The sequence below is a fragment of the Sphaerodactylus townsendi genome, linkage group LG01 (genome assembly GCF_021028975.2).
Source record: "Sphaerodactylus townsendi isolate TG3544 linkage group LG01, MPM_Stown_v2.3, whole genome shotgun sequence".
Taxonomy (NCBI): domain Eukaryota; kingdom Metazoa; phylum Chordata; class Lepidosauria; order Squamata; family Sphaerodactylidae; genus Sphaerodactylus; species Sphaerodactylus townsendi.
Genome location: NC_059425.1, coordinates 62,338,197 through 62,364,780, shown reverse-complemented (window position 1 = coordinate 62,364,780; position 26,584 = coordinate 62,338,197). Strand labels below are relative to the sequence as shown.

Below are 26,584 nucleotides of genomic sequence, written 5' to 3'. Positions count from 1 at the left end.
TTCTAAAAATTTCAGAGAGATTTGTAATGTTATGCAAACATGGAAAGTAAACATTTAAACTAAGATGCCAGTAGCAAATCCTGGAAGGATACATTACTGTAAAAAATCTCACTATGCACACTTGATTACGACATGATACAAGAAGCTGTACAAATTTACCATCCAGTGTATTGCACTATCCAAAGTTACATATTTGAAATAAATTAAGGGAAGTTCTAACACACAATTGTTAAATAGCTGAATTACAAATCAATCATATAACTAATTAAATATTTTATACCTAAGCAGTAAGTGCATACTTCTCAAAGTCAAGCTATATTTGGAATACCTCAACACATCTGTACACAATTAATACAGAAAATGAACATCAGCACAATATAATTCTAGAACGTAACAAACATAGTAATTAAGCTTTAGATAACATTGAGCGCAATTCAAATTTTCATCTGCTGAGAAAATTACTTTTATGTCTCCAAGCAAATGCAAGATAAACTTAGTTTTTACCTTACATTTCTTCTTAAAACAATCTCTACAGTTAACAAACAACAACAAAATACTGAACTGAAGCATTACCTTAAAGGGAACTGAAGAAAAATCACGGATATGCATGAGATATTTTAGAAAATCTTCTCAAAGCCAAATGTTGTTAACTAGACACTCAAATCAGCAGAAACAAAAAAGGTGGTTGCTCTGCAGTACCGCAGAGAGAAGTGACACAGCACAGGCAGACTGCCTTGATTTAAGCTTGATGGGGGTTGGAATTTCTAGCCCTCCCTTTCTCTCTTATAGGACAGCTGAGTTTCTCTCCCATTTAACCTCAAGGGGCAAGGACTTAACGGTAACAGCTGGTATGGTGAAGGCTTGATCTCCCTGCAAGGCTGGAAAGCTAGGAGATGAATGCAACATGTCGATATTTTGTGTCTCCCTATTTCTCCAGGGGATTGTAATAATGTTTCTCTTAATTACAGTTTTAAAAGAAGAAATTAAATTTACTAGACACTGGATTAAGACCCTTTTAAATGGCCTTGGGTTGGATCATGTAGAAGATTATTGTGAATAGAAAGGGTGGGAGATTTTCACACCCCCCCCCCCCCACACACACACACACACGCGCGCTGTAATCCTATGACTTCCCCCTTCGTGCCTGATTCTGGATGGATCCACTGTCCCAGGAACAGTATTTCAGGGGAAACTGTTGGTTGCAGTAGAACAGGGGACATGAAAAAAGTCTACAGTATTGTACTGACAGAGAAACATTCAACAGAATAAAAGCCCTCACTTTTTTCAAAAAATTCCAAACAGTAACATTTATTTAGAAAGCTTACATATTGCCTCTCCAGAGATTTCCTCAATAGCCAACAAATAAAAAAATGTAAGAATAGCCCACTCACAGTTTAGCCACAGCATTTTGCAATAGCTGCAACCTCTTCAAGGGTAGCCCTAATTACAGTGTATTCCAATAGTTCAATCTGGATGAAACTAAGACATGAATTATTGTGGCTACTAGATTAGACTGAACCAGGAATGGATGCGGTTGATGCACCAATCGAAGTTGGAAAAAAGCACTCAACCACCACAGCCACCTGGTTTTCTAAAGTGACTGCTGAACGAAGTAGCGCTCCCAAGATGCGAACTGCATTTCAAGGGAAGTATAACACCATCCAAGGTAGGAGAGCTTTCAAGTCTGCCTTTCTACTAACCAAAAGAACCTCTATCTTGTCAGGATTACATTTCAGTTGTTCATCCTCATTCAGCACATTACTGACTCCAAGCACTGATTCAGAACATCAACAATAACATTGGAATTAAATGGAAGAGAAAGACAGAGCTCGGTATCATCTCTGTATTGGTGACACCACAGTCATAACCTCCTGATCACCATTACCAGCAGCTTCACATAACTATTAAATAGCAAACCCTGCAGAACCCAACAAGTCAATGGCCCTGGGGCACAGAAGAAATCCCACAGCCCTCCTCCAGATAAAGTTTAAACCACCATAACACAGTGCCCTCAGACCCAGTGCAGAGAGACAACTCAAGGATACTGTAGTTGACAGTATTGAAGGTTGCAGAGAGATCCAGCAGTACTAGAAGGGTCACACTCCCTGTCTATTATTCAGTAGAGGTCATCAGTCAAGGTGACCAAAGCAGATTTTGTTCCAAATCCTGTCCTGAAGCCAAATGGAAGTGGGTCCCGAAAATCAGACTCTTTCAAAAGTCCCTGGAGCGGAGAAGCAGCAACCCACTTCAGCACTTTGTCCAAGAATGGAAGATCAAAGAGCAGCTTGACGTTCTCCACCACAGCAGGACTTACAGAGGGTTTTTCAAAACAGATCTAATCACTGCCATTTTGAGGATAGGTGGTGGAACCCCACCCTCAAGGAAGCATTTATCACTCCCCTCACCCACCAGCCCCCTTCCCGAGGAAAAGCAAAGGTTGAGAGCAGGTGGTATCTCTCTAAGGATCTTGTCCACATCCTCAGGTTCCACAAGCTGAACGTTATTCATATAAGTTGGACAAGGAGGTGCTAAAAGTACATAATGTAAGCAAGCATCTGTGCTATGAGATGGCAGTGAAGGCAGCAAAGAAGAAATGTTGCATGACCTCCATTGTGTCTGTTGGCTCACACCTGGCACAACTGTTTAGAGTAATTTAGTCTCTTACATCCCTTCCTGAAGAACCTAAAAGAATTAGTGATTTAGCCATTAACTGTGAGACTTTTGCAAGCTTTTTTGTAGACAAAGTCTTTTTGCTCCGCCATGATCTCCCAGCAATTTTTGATACAGTAGAAGAACTGGAGACCCCTTGGCTGTCTTCAGGTCCTATATTGGACCACTTCAGTCCCAGGTTGACGTGGACAGGATACTTGTCACTGTGAAGTCTACTACTTGCACTCTTGATCTGTGCCCACTGTGGTTGGTCAAGGCCAGTGGTGGTGTGGTGCAGTGCCCCCTGCAGGAAATTGTTAACTGCTCCCTTAAATCAGGGGTATTCCCAGGAAGGGTGAAAGAGGCAGTGGTAAGACCACTATTTTTTAAAAAAAACATTGCTGGACCCCTTGGATCCGACAACTACCTCCCAGTCCAGGAAAGGGATGGATAGTAAATTGAATAAAATAAATAAGAGTAGATATGACTGATTTGTTTGCAAAGTAAGTAGCAAATTGATCACAGCAGGCTATTGTCTGGTCAGAATCCAGTTCCCTGGGGTTACAATGTAAAAGCTCCAAGATCACACAAAACACCTCACTGGATGATTATGTGCAGACACAACAGTGGTGGAGGATTACTGTCTTTTCACCATCATCACCATCAATTTCACCAAGCCATGTAGGACTTTAAAAGTCAAAAACAACACCTTGAATTGGGTACAGAAGTAGGTCAGAAGTCAACGCAATTGCTGTAATATGGAGTCATAAGCTCTTGACAGCTGGCTTTGACCATCAGTCTTATCCCTAGCAGAATGGATTTAATTTAAATCAAATCAATTTAATCATGATTTAAATCAGCAGGACTTGATTTAATTCGTGATTTTCTACATAAAGACTAATTTGTGCTAGAAAATTTTCATATTTACAACCAGATGGTTTTATTTTTTAGAATAAAGCCTGTCTTACCCATAAGTAGAGAAACTTCATGAAAATATTCTCAAACATTGTCTCTTTTATGGACTTTCTTCTTAGGAAGAAAATAATATAAGCCTCAGGCTATATACACAAAGATTCCAAGACTTATGGAATATTATGCTTTAAAAGTTTTGCTTTCATTTTTACTGCCTGCCTCTCCCTTTTCAGCTCCTTGTGCAGATCTATTCCACTACAAACTATCTTCTATTTGTTGAACTTCTTGAAACTTAGCACTTAATGAGTACTTAGATTTGCAAATGGGATTAAAGTCTTTTTCGCAGCTCTAAATTTTTATTCTATAACATTTCCACTGTGAAGAAGAGGCATGTTATCTGTGCAGACACAAATTCACAGTTTTTAGAACTGCAAAACCAAGTATGTATGATAATATCTTCTAGATGGAGAAACTGGCCAAAATAATCTTAAAGATGAGCATGACATTGTGAATGGATTAATGGAGTTAATTTACCAAAAAGTTTAAACACTGCATGAATACTGGTATACAGATTCATGCTACACAACTAAAAAAATCCTTATTTCATGATGAATAGTCTTTAGATCAATAATGTATCTTAAATAGAAAACTATTTAAATTGTCTTTAGACCGATTCATTCCATCTACAGGCCTTTTCTTTTTAAAAGTTCAATTTAAATCACAATCTGATTTAAATTTTAAACAATTTTAAATTTAAAAACATTGATTTTATCCATTCTGATCCCCAGCTATTTATTATTCAAGTTATAAGTTTATAACTTGATAATTGTTCCCGCAAACATTAATCACCACAGAATGGAACCTTGGAAACTTACTGTGAGGGTTTCTTCTGCTCTAGGGTAAGGAGGGCATCTTACAGCTTGGATTATTCTCACTGGCTGCTCAGGAAAGCAGGACCAAAACTTTCACTTTCTGCCCCCATGCCAGGAACCCGTGGATCAGTCTGAATACTTTCCAAGCTAATAATTAAAACAAAAAGTGGGGGGAAATGACAATATAGAAGAAAAACTGGAACAGGTGAAAGAACGCTGCTATGACAATGAAGGTATCAGATAACAGAAGTGGAGAGACTGGTAACAGCTGAAGGAAGCAAACCAGATCCTTTTGTCTTATTTATGGGAAGTTCAGATGTACTGGTTTATGATTACAACTTAATATTCTTCTTCTGATTTCTGCATAGATTTACGACTTGTATTCTTGACTTCTTTTGCATTCTTTGGATGGGTAAGATGCCCTCCTTGCCTCAGCGAAGAAAATACCTTCATGGAAAGATTCCCACTCTTGAGGAGGAGGGCATCTTAGAACTAGACTTCCAATAGCAACATCCCTGAGTCTTCAAATGAGAATAATGTCTAATTCAGTAACAGTATCTCTGAGTCTTAAGGTGGGAATAATGTCTCATGGCTAAAGCCTTATTTGTTGGGTGTGCTTTGCTTTCATTTTTGTGGCTAGGAAGCCTGAGGCATTCATGCATCCCTCCGCCTCTCCTGGTGTTACTCTGAGACATGCGAGCTCCTGGCTGTTGTGAGGATAGCAGACCTGGGTCTATGTCTTCCTTGGAGAGAAGTATATCTCTACCCGATCTGTCTCATTCCCCAGCAGCCTCCATTACAAGGGGGACAGCACAGGGAAGACAGGAAGGCTCTAACTGAGAAGAGAGAGGAGAAACCACAAGTATTGCTGTGACTGAAGATCTGAAGAATTAGCAAAGCTAGAAGAGAAAAAAAAAGAAATAGCGCTGATCTCCCTAGGCAAGGCAGAAAGAAAAACTGATCCATATGAGTCCCCAGCAGAGGGACAGGAAGTGTTAGTTTTTGTCCTGCCTCCCTTAGCTATAAGATGTCCTCCTTCTAAATGTGAGAATATTCTCACATACATGATTATTCTCTTTCCCTAAAACATAAATACACGTGGCAATGATAAAAACAAGACAAGTAATGATGCCAGATATGAAAAAGAACCAAAAGGGGAAAGAATTTCAAACAATAGAAGTAGACTTGCCAGACGTGCTTTAATTTCACTTCTTCAGAAATAACAACATAGCCTCTTTAGTTCAAAAGGAACATTATGCATACACCTGTGGAGTTTCAATCAAACCACAAAATCTATTTGATTGATCTCCATTTCACTTCATATAGTCAGCTGTGAAATTTGCTAAAGTCAGGTCACATGTGTCTTTCCTTTCTGGCAACTCAAAAGGTCTAGTGCAGGGATAGGGAACCTGCGGCTCTCCAGATGTTCAGGAACTACAATTCCCATCAGCCTCTGTCAGCATGGCCAATTGGCCATGCTGGTAGGGGCTGATGGGAATTGTAGTTCCTGAACATCTGGAGAGCCGCAGGTTCCCTACCCCTGGTCTAGTGGCTTATTATGAGGTATGAGAGTGGGTCCAGTGCCAACCTTTTGAGCACTAATTATGAGCCAATAAACTTTACTCATACATATAAAGTTACTATATTTTACATATTTGCAGGAATAAGTACTAAAACTGAATAACATATAGTATGGCATGCCCATTCATTTGCCATTTTATGCAATCCTTCATTTTTCAGGGATACAGAGGTTTGTGGCAATAAAGCTGGTATAATGCAATTCTTCTAAAATATGTTATACCTTAGACACCTGGTTCCATATATTTTTTAGATCACAGGATATTATGGAAAGTGGAAAAATTATAATCAATGAAACCACATCACAACCATCCTCCCCCCTGCCAAACTGGCTCTCCGTCAACACATACACACATAACCCTATGCAGAACTTGAAAGCTAGGTGTTGCATAAAGGTACAATTGCCAGGAAAGGCTCTATGCGCATGCAGTGTTCCACATGTCAGTCAAAGGTTGCCAGAATGGCATGTATGCATCACACAGAAATGAAAAAAGCAGACTGGGCTAAGGGGCCCTAGGTCAATGCTTTCTTGCACCATATGAATTATTCCCTAGAAATTCAGTCAACTGTTCAGATACCCTCTATATTGATATACCTTATGTTGATCCTATGTGTTGGCTACTCAGCTAAGCACAGTTGTTATATTTACCATGTCATTAAATAACCGAAAGTCTTCATACTAATCACAGGATGATGACAAATTAAATGTGTTAAACATGAAATGTATATTCAAATGATAGGATTTTGATAAGCCATCAACAGGTCATGTAGAAGATGAGTTTGGCTCTCCCTGCATCACATACAAAGTGCCTGTACAAAAATCTGTGTCCGTTTCAACAGTGTTATAAGAATGCCTTGATCAAACTTGTCAGAATGAATACGAAAAATCAATCATGTCACCAGTCACAAGAGTCTGACTTTCTAGCTGCCATTTAGCACACCTGTTTGTAACTTCAAGTATGGTGCATGATCCTTCAACATGCACAATAATGAACAAGTAATGCTGAAGTGCAGCTGTACTAACATTTATAAGAAGTTACATAGTCATAAGCATTCCATTATCACAGGTGTTGGCTTTCCACTTTTGAGTTGTAATAGGAAACTTATTCTAACAAGTATACACGCAAAACCCCAGGCTGGATTTTTGGTTTTACAAGCAGCAAGGAGAGAAATGATATAAGAGAACCCATCATTCATAAACATAACAAATGATGCAACTAATCATATATAGCACATCATAAACTGGTCAAGGACAGCACTTTAAAAAATCCTACCATCTTGATATGTAATCATTACGTTGTTTGTCAAATATTTATTAAAAATACCACCTGTCCTTTTATGATCAATTGTGTTTGAAAGGAAGAAGGTGAGGGGATATTCTCTTGAGGCAACTTTGAGACATATAAGGCAAAGTTCAGAGTGGAATAAATGAGTCCTTTTGCCCTAGAACTTAGCTCTTATGGTTTTGTTTGAAGGACCCACTAGGAGTAATGGTTATGAAAAAAGTCTGAAAAATCTGAACTATGACTAGTTGCACAGGTTCAGCACAAGCCTTGTTAGATTTTTCCACAAACGTAAGCAGTGGAAGGCTATGAATGATCAGTTATGAACAAATTAAGCTATGTATGTGGTTCTTACAAATATTTCTATTATTGAATTATTAATCTTGGTTTCAACCTGGGAGGCTGGTACTTGTTTGAGAACTGTAACACCAAGATCTCCAGTCACTTGGGATTATTTTTCCAAACAATTTCCAGATAGTAGAGTACAAAACTTCAGATGGTACAATAAGAAGTTTCCCCCCTGACTTTATTGAGCACTTACTGAATACTGCCCTGTTTCTTGGAAATAACTACCAGACTAGGTTTTTCCTTCCTGACAAAAGAAGTCCAAGTAGTTCAAGTAAACTGGACATGGCAACAGCGCATACAGAGAATTGTATTTGAGATTTGCTGATACACTAATGAGGGCTGAAGCAGACAAGGCAAGAGAAATGTTATTTGAGCACAAATTTAAATGTTTATTCACTCTACGGCTTAGTTTTTGAGAGAACTGCCCAAACACAGATCTTCTGATGCAGAGACAATCTTTTCTAGCTGTCACTTTGCCAAGAGACAGGAGCCTGGGAATTTCTCCCACATGCAGATAAATCAGTGATGAAGCCTTTAGAATGCACACCATCAATGCTTTCAGAAGTATGTGCTAAATTTCTCTGGGACACACTGATTTCGCATGCTGCATGATAAATGAAATCTGATACCTCTCATTATTAGCTACTAATTAATATTAGTAGTAGATGTTTAAAATCATTTAAAACATTAGTTACTTGAAATGATTACATGAATGTTACCTGAATGCAAGACAACCTCCTTAAAACGCACATACAAAAAAACCCCTATCACTGTACATAACTGTAACCCTACCAGAGTTGCTAACAGAAAAGAAATTTAAAGTACTGGCAACCCACTTTCCCCCCTGAAAGTCCCCTGTGTGGCATGCAATTGAAAAATCTATCATTCAGATGCAGCAAAAAACCAAAAACGACCCTAAACAAATTAAAAGAAATCTTTGGCTGGTCTTGGCTATAGGCAGAATAGCTGATTGAAAAACAAAGGGAAATGAGCCAGACACTCCATACACCAGATTACCCTTTCAATTAACTCCAAGTCAAAATCTCTCACACATATTCTAAACATGATGCAAGCTCTCTTTCTGCAACAGCCTCTTTCTCCACATTGCCCTGAAAGTCTCAAAAACCCTCAGAATGACTTGAAAGAAAACAGATGAAAACAGGATATAAAGTTTTGTGAGAATCCTGATATTTAAGATTCAGGCAAACTTGGGCATAGTTTTAGAATTAGGAACTTCAAACTAAGAAATCAAGTATACTATTACATATACATTGAAGTAAAATACTCTGGAGCTTAAAGCAAGCTTAACTCCTTTTCAAAAAGTAAAAACCTACTACAACCTAGTTTAACTAAAGTGTACCCATACTCTTACTCTTCAAGATGGTAAGAAATTTTTCCCTGGGGGAAAGGGGCCTAGCTCATAATTTCTGGATTAAACTCAGTACTATTAGCTATAGAGTTGAATTATTAGTGACAGGTTCAATGAATTACTTTCCAGAGGTCACTAGAGCTTCCTCAAAATTTAAAACTGCCACTGTAAATTTAACTAATGACAAATGATTTTCCATTCTACTAGAAGATGCCAACATGATAAAAAATCTGTTTTAAGCAAAGAGCACAAAAGACAAATTTCTTGCTGCTGAATAAGCAAGCACATTTGCATATCTAAAGTGTGATAAATGTAAATAGTTCCTCTGTGGCTTCTGTAATTGTGTCTGAAATGCAACTTTGTTAATTCTTATAATGGCATAAGAGGGAAAGGCACTTACATAGAATAAGCAGGAGGTGCCAAAACTGGATGTGACAGAAGGAGTTTTATGTGCTTAAACACAAAACAGCTCCAATTATATAGAGTGGGTTTTTTGCGGGGAGGGAGTCCAATTTGAAGTCAGATGGATGTGTGGGCATCCTGTCACCTACTCCAGCCAAGTAAGTTCTGATGCTCATCTGAGGAGAACAGTACAACATTATCTTCATTGACTATATGCCCCATCAAAACCTATAGCTTCCCTCACAACTGTGTTTTTTCTATAGAGCTTATTGATAAGTAGAGGCATCTTCTTTCTTCTCTTTAGTGTAGAAGTCCAAGAGGTTAAAAAAATGGGTACACAAGTGGCTGAGGACTTGTGTCAATGTTTCCTAATTATTAGAACCAATTCAAAGGCATGCTGTGGTAGTGAAGATGGCAAAAAACATCTTATGCAAACTCCTGTTCTTGAGGAAGGTAAGAGGGTATTTGGGCTTTTTATATCCAATATTATCCTGCCTCAAGGAAGATTCAGGTGACAGAGTCCATCATGGAGTAGCCCCCACAATTCCCAAGATCAGATTCAAAACACTAGTAATGCAGAACAGAATATAATGCAATGCAAAACAGAAACCCTAATGGTAAATTAACTGAGATGAAGAACGCACAGCAAAGATACCTACATAGTTACAACATTTCTCCAACTTACCACTGGGATCCTTGGGTCTTTCTTCCCACCCAATAAGAATTATTCTTACTGATGATGGTATTTGCTGCTGGAGTATTTAGAAGCATCGTTTTGAGATGCTTCAAGACCTTCTCAGATAAACAATAAAAATTAATTTACTAGTTGATGACCTGGGTTAGTCCTGTCTTTAATATCAACTTTTGAGGAGGAGGAGGTAGGAATTGCCCCTGGATTTTATTCTTTTCTCTACCAAGTTGCTCTTGGGAGAAAAAGGTATGATCACAGGGGCGTAAAGTACTGCTCTTTGTCTCTTCCATTCACTCAGTCTGGACTAGGGAAAGTTTCATTGAAGTAGAAATAGGGGCCCAGAAGCAAAAGCACAGAGTAAGCAGACTGGAGACATTAAAAAGATGCAACAAGTTGCTGAGGATCCCAGTCATGTAGGGCACTAGCATCACAAAATGTACTTCTTCCTAGCCACAACAAACCTATTTTTATTTATTTTATGTAAAATATTTATTACCTGCCTCCCTTCCTTACAGAGCACCAGGTGGCTTATATCTTCAATAAAACACCTAAAATAGAATACACTAAAAACATTTAAAAAATCACAACGTGATTGCTAGGAAACTTAACCAAATGCAATCCAAAATCAGACAGTCTTAAACTGTCTCCTAAAGACAGAAAGTGAAGGGCCTCATGCACACTTCCCTGGGAGGGTTGCTCCATAATCTTGAGGATGCCTTTGCAAAGGACCTCTTTCGTACACCCATCAAACAAGCTTCATTGACTGATGGTGAAGTCAGGAAGAGTCTCTTGCTTTAATCTTAATTTCCAGGCACAAGCATATGGGAGAAGACAGTCCTTCAGATACCCCGGTCCCAAATTGTGTAGGGCCTTAAAGGTCAAAACCAACACCTTGAACTGGCCTTGGGAGTGGATTGGTAATGTAACTGCTGTAATAGTGTGGTCACACACTCCTGATAGCTGACCTCAGTCAACAGTGTTCTGCACTAGTTGTAGCTTCCAAACACTCTTCAAAGGTATCCCCAAGTAGAATACATTGCTATAGTCCAGTAACTAAGGCATGGATCGCTGCGGCTAGAGCTGACTGAACCAAGAACAGACATGACTGATGTCCAGCAAAAGCACTCTGAGCCACTGCGGCCATCTGGTTTTCTAAGGTGACTGCGGTTGAGTAGCATTCCGAAGATGCAAACCTGGCTTTTCAAGGCCAGTATAACCCCATCTGAGACATGAGAGAAATGAAGCCCATGGTCTACCTTTCTATTAACCCAAAGATATATCAGCAAGGAAGATAATCAAGATGAAAAAAGTAACTAAAAGAAAAAAATATCCAAAACAGAAAGCTGTTAAGTAGCTAAAGTGAGATCCTGGTTCCTACCTATTAGGCAGGGCGAATATGAAAAAATGTGGAAGCCAGACATCACCAGAGTGGCTCATACAAGATCCCAGTTTTGTGGGCTTGAATCCTTCGCAAGGCCTTTAATGTTTTATATTGTTGCTTTTAATTATTTTATTGTGAAACATTTATAGATTCATGAGAGTTACAAGATTTCTGATCAAAAGCAGAACTGACACAAAGCAAGCTTCTATGCTTTTACCCGACAGTGAGGCCTGCATTACAATTAGGTTTTAAAATGTTAATTACAAAGTTTGTATTGTATATAAAGACACCATATTTTAAGACATATCAATAGATGTAACAGCTAAAGTAAATATGATCATTTCTTAACTTATCTGCATTTTGTAGCAAGTTCTGTTTCACATTGTTACACCAGGATGCTATGGAATCTGGCAAAACGAAGTTTAAAGCTACAATCTTAAAGCAAACCTTCATCTTTGCCTTTTTTTGGGGTGTGAATAATCCCCCCCTTCTTTAAACAACTGCATTAAAGAGGATCCTTCCTCATCTTTAAGGCACACACAGTTCAGGACATGGTCTGAGAAAACTTTAATTTACTTCTCTTTTTGCTATTGTTACACAGAGTGTTTCTAAATATTTGCGCTTCCCAGATTACAAAAATGAACTGTGATGCAATTCCCTTGTAGTGCTGATAATTTGCACAAATCTCAAGCAGCAGAGAAATTCTCACGCCTTCAAGGGAAGAACTGGATTTAGGAGATGCTTTGCTCACATGGCCGTGCAAACTGATAATTAAAGTCACAGAGCTTTATAACTAATTTGCCTAGAGACAAAGGACTAGTAAAACTAAAGAGCATTGGTTTTGAATTTTATATCTTAGAAATTACAAGTTTTCAAATGTATTTCTTCTGAGCCACAGGTCACTACAGGTATAATGAATCAGTATATGTTATATTATCACCTGTTATAATTTGGGGAAAGTTCTTGGATCTAGGGAACTTGCTGCCAGAAAAGCATATTGGTGCTATTGCTAAAAGCACCTTCTGTCAATTACATTCCGCACATACTTGGCTCTGTAACACTATCGTTCCCACCGAGCCACACTGATCCATGGTACATTAACTTTTAGGCTGGACTTTTGTAGAACACTATGTGGGAGTAATCTTGCAAACAACTTGGACATTCCAATTAGTGCAAAATGCAGTTGCCCATCTTTTAACAGTGGCAGCCTGCTTGAACTTCATATAGTTTTTTTTGAAACGGCTCCATTGGCTTCCAATTTTCCTCCTGGCTCAGAGTAAGGTGCTGGTTCTTTCCTTTCACAAGCTGGAACATACATCTCTTTGTATGCACCCAACTGGACTCCTTTGGCCAGCTGTTACTTATACTGTCCTCCTATAGAACTGTGTCCCTTGGTGTAGACCAAGACTATGGAACACTTTGCACACAAAATCTGTATATTCCAAAGGGCCATTAGCTGATGCTGATCTCATTGGTCTGAATATACAAACTTCTTAGCCTCTATCTCTCTTGGTTGTATTTTTTTTTTTAAAAAAGCCTTCTCTGGCATTACCGCATTCCAGCTGACATTTTACTCTAGTTAGCCACTTGAGTATTAGGAAAGGAGGGATATAAATATTCCAGTCAATAAATAGCAAGACGGTTATGCTTCAACTGGTCACACTGATTTTACAGTGTGGGTTTTCATTGGAAAATACTGACACAGCTGCACCCCCCCTAAAAAAAAAACCTCACAGAAAAACATAGCTCCTTACACCTTACCTGGAAAGTCATCATTGCTAAGAGACATCGCATCTGAGGATGCTACAGGAAAACAAAGAAGAACAAGCAAGAGGAAAAGAGCCTCCAGGGAAGGAATGGACAAGACTAGTCTTGGGACAAAATGTCTTTCACAATTAGGAAACCAGGAGGTTCAGATAGGACTTGATGAGATGTTTGAGGAAGGACTGCCATGACCAAGATCTATACATTTTTAGCCCATGTAACCAGGTCTGTTCATCTTTTATTCCTTCCACGCTTATGCACATGGCATCTGTACATTAGCATTGTTCTTTTCCAAATTAAAGTTGCTACTGGATTGTATTCTATTGCTTTCTTGGTAGCATAATTAAAAGTACTGCAGTATTTTTTGTAATATTTGCTTTAAGCCGCAACTACTCTTCAACCTTTTCCGTATTTCTTTAGAAGCCAAACTGAAAGGTTAATTTTATTTTATTGGATTTACTATCCCGCCCTTTCCCAGCCAAAGCCGAGTTCAGGGAGACTAACACACATCATAATGCAAAATACAAGATTCCATATAAAATATGGCAAGTATAGATACAAACATTAAACTACAACATCAATATCAATATCAAAACATTCTATAGATGGCGACCACAATTAAATTACTCCAGGCACCATTTCCAGGCTCCAACTGGCCTAAAGGTTTTCCTATACTAACTAACTAAACTAACTAAACTAACTAAACTAACTAACTAACTAACTAACTAACTAACTAACTAACTAACTAACTAAGCTTGCCTTTTCTATTCAAGCAGTCTCTTTTCTCAGATTCAGAGACCTTTATTAGGCTGAAGCAGTCTCTTCTCAACAAACAGCAGACTACATCAACAGTCGTCACACTGTAAAGGTAACACACATTATACTCACTTTGGGAAGACTTGGATATTGAACATGTTCTTGCTACAAATATTTTTATTTCTGAGAAGATTAATTCTGAGAAGATTAATGCATCAACTAATTCTACTTTTTAAGTGTTACAGCAAGATCACTGGACCTAAGAGTCCCCTACGGCATGGAAACATTGACGTATTCACGACAAATGCCAAACGTGAGAGATTAGTGCACCCACCTAAATTTTTAAAACACAAAATCATTGCCTATGCTAGCTATAAACTAACTTTAAATAATTTGGTAATAAATTCCTTTTAACAAGTGTTACATCAATGCAAAAATATTTTAGCATATTTCAAGAAGATATTGACTCAGCTGACAAGCTGTAACATAAATCTTTTGCATGGCTTAATCAGTTTCAGACATAACCACTTAAACGTCAAAAGACATGAACATACGTTTCCAAATCCACTGTCTGCTGGAACAGCTGAAGTAGGTTTTTGTGCATGAAATGTGTGCAAATTAAAGTATAAGTACATTAAGACACACTGGGAGGATTACCACTGCTTCAAAACATATTATATTTTTTCAGAAGCCAGAGTTTTATAGACAAGGTCTTACTTTCAAGGTATAAGAAGCTTGTCTTGCCTTTAAAAATCTCTATTGAGAAGTTCTTCAAACTATAGTCTCACTATCTGTTCACAGTAAATGGCATTACAATTGGAAATACACATAGTAACTCCTCCATTGATCTGTGCAATGCCATTACAAAACTGGCCATAAGAGGGAAAGAAAGAAGCAAACAAGCCCACCTCAGCTGAGACCCACTTTGCATGGAACTTTTGTGATGCAATTCATTATGTTTTTAAAAAAATCTGTAAACTACTTTGGGACTTTAGATGTACACCAATATCATATAATATAATACAAACTTCTAAAGTTCCCCCCCCCCTCTCTTTCTCTCTCTCTTTGGGGCAAAATAATTGTTTTTAACAACAAAGGCACCAATTTAATCTCATTTAAGAATCAAAGACAAGTGGCCCCCTCTCTATCCCATTTGGACCTGGCCACAGTGATCCATGCAATGGCCATCCCCAGGCTGGATTACTGAAACTCACTCAATGCTGGCCTGCCCTTGAGATTGCGCTGGAAATTACAACTGGTCCCAAATGCAGCAGTGAGAGTTCTTACCAGGACCACATTCAACCTGCACCCTGACACCTGTTGTGGTTACCAGTTTAACTCAGGATCATCTTCAAGGTCAATTTGTAAGCCCTTGAGCAGTCTGGGACCTTCATATCTTCAGGACCACATGTCCCCATATTGCTCCCAGAGAGCACTTCACTCTACCGACAGTAACCTACTGGTAGTCCCTGGCCCCAAGGACATTCAATTAGCCTCAACCAGGGCCAGAACATTTACAGTCCTGACCCCAGTCTGGTGGGGATCCTTAATGGGTACCCTAGTGGAATTTTAATTCTAGTCATCATCATAGTTGAAATTTGGGGTAGCATTTTTAATGTTTATTGTGATCTTGTTGCTTTTATGATTGTTGGTTATATTTGAATTTGATTTATTTTTGTTGTTTAAATGTATGTGCCAGCCACCCTGAGTGTGGCCTTTGGTTGGGAAAGAGCAGTGTAAAAAATTCAATAAAATAAAAAAAGACTCTTTGGGAACAATGGCCAAAAGTTCAAAGAAATGCTTAAAATGGTATTTATTCTCTCAAGTAATAATTTTAAAATCTTCCAGCAATTGCATGTAAATGCTATTGTGATCCTTCAAAGTTCTTTAGAGGCTGCACTCTACAATGGAAAGTGATCAAAGTAAAACTTTACTGAAGCTGTTTTACTAGCACACTTCTTTCCTTTGAATATAACAGCTAATCCAGCTGTTAACATGGCACAGAACTTAAAAACACTGAGAAAAAAGATTTTAAAAAGACACTCAAATACATTTTACTAGACTATAGGGATAAACCCAGCATTTCTTACTCATGGTAAAAACTGAATCAGTCTTCTCAGAAACCTTTGATCTACCTAAGTATAATTTTGAGAACTCCAGATTTGGCCCTTCATCAGCTAGCAAAATTGAGATAAAATAGGGACCAGTGTACACTGAGTATAAGTTAAAATTAACATGGAGTACTATTTTTTTTTTGCTAGAAGTGTCAAAATAAACATCAATTAGATATCAATATATCTAACCATTGCTCCATCTGTGGATACTTGAATCATGGTCAAACGACAGATCTTTCTACAAATGTTAGAAAAGCCCCAGAAAGGCAGGACAGAAATGTATAAAAATAATAAACCATTCATACCCACATGCATCCATACATTTGATTTAATTAGTAGCTTAGGATGACTTAGGTAATGAAAGTCATAAGATGAAATCTTATCAATTCCCTGCTTCAGCCCTTCCAGGATCAAAGTAGTCTTGAGGACCACAAGGCTAGATCTCGACTATAAGAGGAAAGTAGCTGTCTGCACAGGGTTCATTCCCTTTCTGGAACTCACTCCTGTTGCAGGTATCTCACATGCAAGTCCCAGGAGGGTCTGCCCAAAGTTTGAAAACCACTATTCTAAAATCAAAATCGAACAGCTAGAGCTAAAAATAATTAAAGAAGGGTGGGCGGGATTGATAAAGAAAAACAAGTTGGTAGCATGGTGTTAATAGGACACATGGTCCATAAATTAGACTGTTCATGCTGAAATTGCTTAAGACATTACAATGCACTTAAGATTGAAAAGTTTCACCTCACGTTTACTTTATCCTGAGTGGCAAATTCTATTTTTGCTGTATTTTGTTAGATGCAAGCTCTTATACTCTTTTCCACTAAAATATACATTAATCCGCCATGTCTTAGACCTTCTTTATAGTAGAATGTTTTGTGGGGGTCCTAGTGCCTACCTAGTTCTGTTCCCCCTTCCACTGGAATGCAGAAATTTAGGAGATTGAGGAGTGGCCCATGGAGAGGCACACAAAGTTCCACTTCATGTTTCCTGCCTCCTCGCCACACCTTACAGCTCTTACATTCCTTTTTCCAGTGGCCGCCATTTTCTGTCAACTTCTGATAAAAACCCCCATAAAAATTGGGAAAATATACACATATTTATTCACAACACTAACAGGTTTATTAATAATACATTCATTCATTTATTAACAATGACCCCAAAGGAATCTTTATTGAGGACATTTCATTGTTTTCTTGAAGAAAGACAAGATCCCACAATTGCTTCCCCTTTTCATTCACAAAACTGCTTCACATCTCAGGAGTCACTCCTTCCTGAAATAAAATCTTAATGTCATTCACTTTAAAGGTTGCGTTATTTATTGCCACAGGTCCTTTTATATGACTCCATGACAACTCAATGGGGTTCAATTCTGCATGGGAGGGAGGGAGGCAAAGGACTTGATACCCAGCAGCAACAGCCATCTCGTCTGTTCCATAGTGAATGAATCTGTGCTTTTATAATTGAACTAGTAGAATAAGTTCAGGCTTAACTTGTTTGGGCTTCAAAGAGACCCCTTCTCCGTGAGCCCTGACCTGATGGTTTCCTTTCTGGATGCAGTCGTGGGGATCTTCTCAGGAAGATAAAAGGTGTTATCGATCACAATTACAGTTTAGGCAGCAACATGCCAAGCCATATTTCAAAGTTGTTCTCATTTCCTGATGGTCATCGCCTGTTGTTTTTGATTGAAACAGAAGCAATGCATACTCCACAAACCCTTCCTTGATCCCATAGTGGCAACAAATCAAGTGACTGCCCTTGCCAGATAGCTCTTTTAGTCCTCTAGACAAGCCCTAAGAAATGCCTCCTTAGCTAACTTGATGTTGTGTCTTGCAAACATGTTGAAACTGTGTGCTCTGAAATCACCTGTGTCTCATCTAGAAAAAATATCTTCCTCCCCACAAAACAAAACTGGCAAATCTTTCTCAGATATCAACGCCTCCCAACTATGATTTCAGGCTTGTCAGTCATGGTGCAATCCTTACAACGAAGATTGTCAGCTAAGCCAAGTCTTTCAAAATACATACAGTGTTGTTTGGGAAATGCATGGCAAATCCAGGGAGCTGTTTACATCACTAAGTATTTTCTTCAATGTTGATGGCTCGTTTCTGAAGAGATACTTATGTGCAATACCTCAAATTGTGCAGCAAGAAAAAAAGACTATCATACTTCACATCTCATAATTTTGTCCCAGAGCTGTAAGGACATTTCTTGCCTGGCATCCCCAAAACTCCACCTCCTGTGTGCCATTGCTTCCCTGTAGATGGGCGCAGAAGACAGGCTAGTTAACCTCAAGGTTTCTGCAATACATCCATTGATGCTTATGCTCAGATGCTCTTCCCTAATGTGTCAATACACATTCAGGGTTATTTGCTGAGTTTGGCTTTGAATTGTCTACTCTCTCCTATTATATTTGAAGATAACAGCAAGGAGAGTTCTCTGTGGAGTTTGAAAAGCCTGCTCCCACTCTTTCAGCCATTTTTTCACCAGGAAAGAATGACACTGTTTGAAAAAGGAAAGTCATTTGAGGCACTATAAATGCTCTTTTATCACCGTACCAGTTTAGTAATGCAAAGAATGGTGGTTTTCACAAAGTGCTTAAAAATGAATTTTAATGTTCACAGGCATTCGGGACTATTTTCTACTGCGGAAGCATGCTATTTTCTCTTCTGCCACAGTACTGACGACTGCACTTTTATCTTTGAGTGGAAAGGAGTATAGTTATGGTCATCTGAAATCAATGAGAGTACTTGTCCCGAGATGGCATCCATGGCTGCATCAGAAGTGGGCGCTGCCGCCCACGACTCAGTCAGGCTGGTCACTTCCAGCATCTCCCCTGGCACCGCTCCAGGACGAGCGGGAACTGGCCAAGTCCACCAACGCAGCCAGAAGCCAACACCAAGCAATGCAAGCACACCATTTCCCCCCAGTTGAGCACTGGTTTTCTTTTGGAAAAAAACCTGAGGCAAAGAAGGTGTTGAGAAGTTCTGCCTTTTCTCTCTCCCCTGTTAGAATTTCACTATCTTCTCCACGCAGTGACCCAATCATATCCTCTTTCTTCCTTTTGCTACGGACATAACAAAAAAAGCCCTTTTAGCTTTTCTGACTTTCTCCCTACATGTCTTGGCTATTTGTTTGAATTCTTCTTTAGTAATTTCCCTCCTTTTCCATTTATTGTACATGTCTTTGGGGTCTCTCCCAACTCTGTGATTCTATGATTCTAAGTTTACAAACGCTACCTTATGTTAACGATGTAAAAATATTGTGGGAAATGTTTTTAGACAAGAACACATTTTTCCATAGGACTTTAAAAAAGTAAGTTAATTTGTTCTTCAGAAAGGCCATCAGTTTTCAGCTTGCCACATGCTTAGTGCCAGTAATCTTTGTGTCATGGGAGCTTTCAATTTCTTGAATTTTAGAAGAATTAATTGTGCCTTAGCTAGCAATGTATACAAGGAGCTAGTCTGGACTATTAGCTTCATTTGTTTGGCAGAGAATTTCTAACAAGCGCTCCACATACTAAGTAGTACAGCACACAGTACAGCACAATCAATCCCCTGCAAAGTAGAAGTACCTACAGATTTGAAAAAAAAATTGTTAGGCTTCATGCAGAGTTAATTTTTGCAAGAAGTCAGAGTATATTACTTAGAGATAATTTAAGGACTTACAATCATACCTATTCTGCTGGTTAAGTGACTCTGCCAGAATCAAAGCCCAAGGCCCTGATTACTTATAGAACCCCACCAATTCACCCCCAATGCTAGCACATCAAACACTTTGCCTTGTAAAGCAGAGGTTGTATACTGGACTTGTAATCAATTCTCCATGCTTATAACATCGTACTACTTTGTAAGTTTGCTCCCGTGAATCAATGAGCAATTGTCTGCTATGATACATTTATTGGGGTGCTGTGTGGTTTCCGGGCTGTATGGCCGTGTTCTAGCAGCATTCCCTAATGCTGCTAGAACACGGCCATATAGCCCGGAAACCACACAGCACCCCAGTGATTCCGGCCGTGAAAGCCTTCGACAATACATTGATACATTTATTCTCATGCAGTCTTGAAAAAGTGGTACTCTTCCCAGCCAGTATTTAAACCTTGTCTTAAAAAACAAATAATTGCTGAAGTGCTGCACACTTCTTCCTCCAAAACTGGAGTACAGTTCATTGGTTTTATTTTTAAAGAAGTGATACAGTTAAAATGCTTCTACTGTCAGCACAGCACTAACAGAAAAGACACTGAGCAAAACAATCTATACCCAGCAGACCAGAAAGTTGTAAGAATAAGTTCCCAAACAAAATCAAAATCTGCACCACATTAAATTATCAAATTACAAAAGGCAACTCAAGAAGTCCCTCCCCAAATAATATGTGATAGTGGCAAATACTTAAAAAGAACACAAACAAATGGGGGGGGGGGGAGCTTCCCAGATGTTTGACAACAGATTCACTATTCTGTACTTCCCACCAGAAGGAAGTATTCAACTGTATTTGATTCTTACTGTTCCCCACCCCTTGACTGTTTGGAAGGTTAAGAGGTTAGGTGAAAAAGTCTGCCAAGAAAGAGAGGACCCTTCAACTGAATGAAAAGTTTAATACTCTGTCACTCCAGTCTTAAAGTTTAGATGCATATGAGGAACTTTCCTATTTTAATTGGTACACTCAAGAAAAACTGACCTTCAGGTCCTTAATTTGATTCCTTAAAAAACTTCAATATTAGACTTTTCAAGGCTGTCATGTCTGATTTGCTGTTTTAAATAGACAGAAATATACAAATCTTTAAAACGCTTAAGCCTTGCACATTCCTGAAAATTACTAAGCACATTACAGTTCAAAGGAAACAAATAAGCAAGAGAAAACTAAAGAACGGTTCAAGCATGCGTGAAAATAATGAAAGGTCATGAAAGACTGAAAGACTATTTTTGCCTACCAATTACAATCAAAGGTGTGCCATTAACACATGCATATTTAAAGTAATAAGCTACTGCAGACATAAAAATTATGTTTGTCATGCTTTTCCTAAAACCTCCAGACACTGAAATTTAAAGAACCTTGCCCCTTTTTCTGCACAACAGATTGCAACAGAACCAGTTTACCGTATATACTTGCGTATAAGTCGAGTTTTTCAGTTTTAAGGCTGTTTTAAGGCTGAAAAATGCCCCCTCGGCTTATACACGAGTCACCGCTTACCAGCCGGCTCTTCAGGCCTCTGCCAAGGCTAGAGGCATGGCCTGGGAGGACCTCCCTGCAGCTGCACAAGCCGCTTGTTGCTGCCCTCCTCGGAGGGTGAAGGGGGAACCCCGATGTCACTGCCCAAATAAGGAACTCCCTCTGTCCAACGTTGGGTTTGAGAAAGCCCAGCCAGCCCGCAGGCAGAGGGAGCTCCTTATTTGGGCAGTGACATCAAGGGGAGTCACTGCCCAAATAAGGAGCTCCCTTTGCTTCCTGGCTGGGTTTGAGAAAGCCCAGGCAGCCATGTCACTGCCCAAATAAGGAGCTCCCTCTCCCTCCAGGCTTCCCACCCTTGGCTTATGCTCCAGTCAGTAAGTTTTCCCAGGTTTTGGTAGTAAAATTAGGTGCCTCGGCTTATACATGGGTCGGCTTATACACGAGTATATACAGTAGCTTATATTAACTAGTAACTGTCTTGTATGTATGTGTGGTTCCATGCAATAAAAAGTTACCATTGTCAGTTTCAAGCAATACAAGCTGAAACTCTTACCTACAAGGCATAACAGTGCACTGAATTCAGCAAGAATCTATTTATGTTATTTATGACAGATTAATGCAAGTCAGTACAATCAACAGGATAAATACAGAACAATTCATCTCCTTGAAAACAACCCTCCAAATCTGTGTTTCATAATCATTTGCTCCTTTTACTCCATTTTCCTGTCACTAGACTGGCCAACTTGCTTGGCTTCCTCAATTACCATTTCCCTCATGATACACTTTGCCGCCTCTCCCCCAGTTATTATTGTACAGCAAGCAACACATTCCAGGCACAGCCCTCTCAGCATTTAGTTGATTAGATTAATGATCAACTAAACTTTTTGATCAGCTACACCACTGCTCCAGGCAGATTGTTTCAAAACACTGATTTTAATTCAATTGTTTAAAAAACTACAGATTCCATCTCCCTCTACCAGAGAAAGAGGGAAATATGCTTTCTCTCAAGATGACTCCTATTGTGACACATCCATCCATCATCCAAGAAAGCAAGCAAAATATGTTTATCCCTTCAAACTACTACCTTCGCAGTAAAGAGATGAAAGCACCATGAGTCTTTCCCACCATCTCTTATATGCAGCATCTCTCTGTGTCACCTGCACCTGCTCCTGAAGGCCACAGATCTCTTGCAAACTGCATAGGATGCTGAATGGAAGGCATGCACTGAAATGATGGCTTTCTCTTGAGTGGACAGAAATGTCTGTGGATTCAGCCCCTTACTGAAATGCAAACTGAATCCATTAAAACTCTCATGATTTATCAGCAAATATATTGCAGTTGGCTAACAGCCCTTGTTGTTAGATGATTCAGTCTCCCCAAGTAGCCAATCAGGGACCAGCTGGTTGATCTTGCAGTCATAACAAAGGATCCTCGCACGACCAACTACAAAAAGTTGGTTTAAATGAGATGGAAAACAGTCCATTGGACACTCACTGCGAAGGGGCCTTCTCCTGGGAGGCAAGGAGGACATCTTCATGGATGATTCTCCACTCCTTCACTGGGAGGCAGGAACTTGTAAAAAATGATTTCCTGTGTTGAGAACCTGGTGCCATTTTAGTCAGTATTTCTCTGTCCGAGCAGTCACTAACATAGTCATTAACTCTGTAACAACATCTCAACACATAACAGCATAATGATAACAACAATACTAACAGAACAATGACATGGAGGACTAACAGTGACAGGGAGGGCCCAGATGTCCTCCTTGCCTCCCAGGAGAAGGCTCCTTCATGGTGATTGTCCAATGGACCCTTCTCCTGGAGGCAGAGGACATCTGCATGGGACCTCCTAGGGCAGTGTCCCTAAAAAAAAGGAGGGTACTTACTTGAAACATGGTCTAAAACCTTGCGGCCAAAGGCCGTCTGGGCAAGAGCCCAGGAGTGAAGCTTATAGTGTTTAACGAATGTGGAGGAAGGGGACCATATGGCAGCTTTGCATATTTACTCCACTGAGGCGTGATTCCTGAAAGCGGCATTGGTGGCAGAACTATGGATGGATTGTGCCATAATGCCTGGAGGAACAGTCTGATTTATGGCTTTGTAGGCATAGACGATGCATGCTTCCAGAGCCGCGCTGATTGATGCAGTGGACATTTGTCTCCCTAGATTAGGCGGGGAGATATTGATGAAGAGGCTTTCAGTTTGTCTGATGTCTTCTGTCCTGAGAATGAAAGCTTTCAAGGACCGTCTAACATCAAGGTTGTGCCAGAGTCTCTCCCTATCTGTAGATGGTTGAGAGCAAAAGGTAGGTAAGACGATGGGCTGACTGACATGGAAGGAAGAGCTCGCTTTTGGCCTAAAGGTGGGGTCAGTTCGAAGAACTACGTTGTCCTTATGAAATATGCACAAGTTAGGGTTGATGGATAAGGCCCGTAGCTCAGAAACCCAACTGGCTGAAGTTACAGCCACTAAGAAAAGCACCTTCATTCTGAGCCATTTAATGTGGATGGACTGAACAGGCTCAAACGGGGATCGCATCAGGGCTTAGAGGACTGAATAAAGTCACCAAGACAGGAACCTGTGTTGCAAGGGTGTCTGTGACTGAGATATGCCTTTGAGGAAGCGTGTGATGTCGGGATGCTGGGTAGCAGGAGCTCTGTGGAAGAGAGGCCATACTATGGAGAGAGCAGCTATTTGGCGGCAGAGGGTTGCACTACATAGGCCGCTGTTGAAGCCATCTTGCAGGAATTCAAGAATTGCTGGCAATGGTGGCTTCTCTAGCTCCATGTTCTTGCGTCAGCACCAACGTACGAAAGCCTTCCATGAAGCATTATAGATTCTGGTTGTTGCTGGGCGTCTTGAAGAGAGTAAGGTCTTGGTCACCTTAATGGAGTACCCTTCCTTGATCAGTCACCACTGCTTAAGAGCCAGGCGGTCAGCCAAAACCAGCCTTGGATTGGGATTGAATTAGAAGGTCCGGGATTGTTGGCAGATGGTAAGGGGGTTGCATTGACAGTTCCCTCAGGGTGGAAAACCAAGGACATCTTGGCCAGTATAGGGCGACCATGATGACTGTCACCTTCTCCTCGACAATCTTCCTGAGGAGTATGGGAAGAACTGGAGTTAGTGGAAAGGGATACAGTAAACCTGGAGGCCAAGGGGCCAAGAAGACATCGACTGCAATCACCTTCAGGTAGTTGAATGGGGACATGAATTTCAGAGTCTGATCATTGTCTGCTGTGGCAAAGAGATCCAGATTGGGTGTCCAGAATCTGTTGGTTATTTGTAGGAAGATGGAGCGGTTGAGGGACCACTCCCCCTCTAGAATCCATTGCTGGCTGAGCCAGTCTGCCTGGATGTTGAGAGATCCCTTGACATGTTCTACTCGAAGAGATAGAAGGTGCTGTTCCACCCAGGAGAGGACGCAGACCGCTTTGCGATGAAGTTATGTTGACTGGGGGGGCGGGGGGGAGTGAAAGACCTGGCCACCATTTTAGCTGGCGGCAAAAAGGCAGGATGAGAACAACCAGCCTCCCATAGATCCTTCCTTGCCCACTACAACACAGAATGAAGGGGAAGGGAACACAGAAGAGGAGACTTGCCAAAAACACACTGAAAGACACAAACTCACAAATTACACGGAAAACAACTGGTGCCTAGCCTAAGTTCGTGCACTCTCTGAGAGGCAGGAAAAAATACTGACTAAAATGGCGCCAGACTCTCAACACAGGAAATAGTTTTTTACAAGTTCCTGCCTCCTGGTGAAGGGGTGGAGAATCACCCATGCAGATGTCCTCCGCATCCAGGAGAACAATGTATTATCAGCACAGGCTAGGCGTGGGGATAGTGTTTACTTTGGTTCTCAAGCCTTCCTTGCACCTAACCCAAGTCTCTTCATACCATACCACACAATCTTGTGCATATTAAAAGTAATTTAACATCTTGCTTAGTGACAGTTCCAAAATGCTGGCATGTGGCTGGCTTGCAACTGATACCACAGTTTAAGTACCTTCCCAGCAAAGCTGCACATTAACTTCAAAATACGTTGGGATTAAATATGTTTTTGTTTCAGTTACAAAGCTAATGAAAACCAAATGTCTGAATTTGTTTTAGCTCATGTAATGCACTTGGGATTTATTTAAAAGAGAAAGGTTTGAATAAACTTCCATTTACTCAAATGAATACAAAGCCAACACTAGACTATGTAGAGATATAAGTAGTTAGAAAGAAGTTTAATATAGAAAGAAATGTTTAAGTTCCCAAATGGAATTGCTTCAGCCAGATAATAAAATTAATATCTAATTAATTAAAAGCATATTATTATTCTTCAACACAACTATCTATACTCTACCTAATTTTACAAGCAGGTTAAAAGTGCAATGTGTTCACTGAAAAGAGGTTCAGTCTACCTACACCCCGGTGAAAGAGTTAAAAATCAAACAAATCGTTCCAGGTTTATGGGGAAGGGGGCAGCCATGACCTGCTCTGACAACTTCATTAACTGTATATTTCAAAATATTTAGAATGTGCTCCACCTGCTTCTATCCAGCACAAGGAGTGTTTCAGCTGTACAATCGGTGACAGCTGTTGAAAATACTTGAAGTATAGCCAGTTAATTAAAACAAAACAACTGAAACTGTGAGGCTATGTTGGATACAACTGAATTGCCACAAGACCCAATCTGAAAGGGCTGCCTCCAAGTCTAAATACTAGCCCTTTGTCACATTATTTCAGACACAATTATATCAACTATTAAACGAAACTGCAACTGAGCAACGTGGTCTTCAACTTGCTGATGGTGCAAGCCATATCAAAAAAGAAGCTAGAAGTAAAATAGTATATCACATTGCTAGGCCTAGACAAGACACAAGGAATGAGTTATCACATAAGCCCTGTGTCTTTCTTGGTCTAGTGAGGGTGGGGGGTGGGGGCTGAATTGTGGTTCGTGAGCCTCATACTGCTCTTTGTCACATACTGTGTAGCTCACTGTCAGGGAGGCTGGTCGGTGGAATGGGTCTTCCCCTCTCCTGGTATGTCTCCCACTGTGAATGTTCTTAACCCTGGGCACAATGCTGCCCTTTGCTATGGGGCAGAGAGGCTGGAATGAGCAGCAAGAACTTGGGTGTGGGTATCAGAGGCAGAGGTTCCCAACCCCTGTAATTTGTACAACATAACAGCTAGATTTTAACTCACAGCAAAGATGGAGAGTCACAATTTTCTACTAGCAGTAATAGCAAGTAACTATCATTAGCAATATGTTTTTCACCCTTTGTTTTTATTTTTGGCAGTCTCATTAATGT

The 26,584-nt window shown here is 39.9% G+C and overlaps 1 protein-coding gene across 9 annotated transcripts in view; it reads right to left on the bottom strand.

The window, feature by feature from the left end:
- The window catches only part of DISP1 (dispatched RND transporter family member 1), a 93,771-nt gene that overhangs the window by 47,634 nt on the left and 19,553 nt on the right, over positions 1-26,584 (bottom strand). For 3 of the 9 annotated variants that reach the window (XM_048502624.1, XM_048503058.1, XM_048502705.1), the window contains exon 2: positions 4,437-4,580. The exons of 4 other annotated variants lie outside the window; for them this stretch is intronic. Coding sequence is in view for 1 of the 5 variants with exons in the window: in XM_048502408.1 (XP_048358365.1) it covers positions 574-609 (36 nt within the window). In the remaining 4 variants the exon portion in view is untranslated. Of the gene's footprint in view, positions 1-573; positions 703-4,436; positions 4,581-26,584 lie in introns of those variants that run through there. 2 more of the 9 variants (XM_048502408.1, XM_048502878.1) reach the window with 1 other exon arrangement.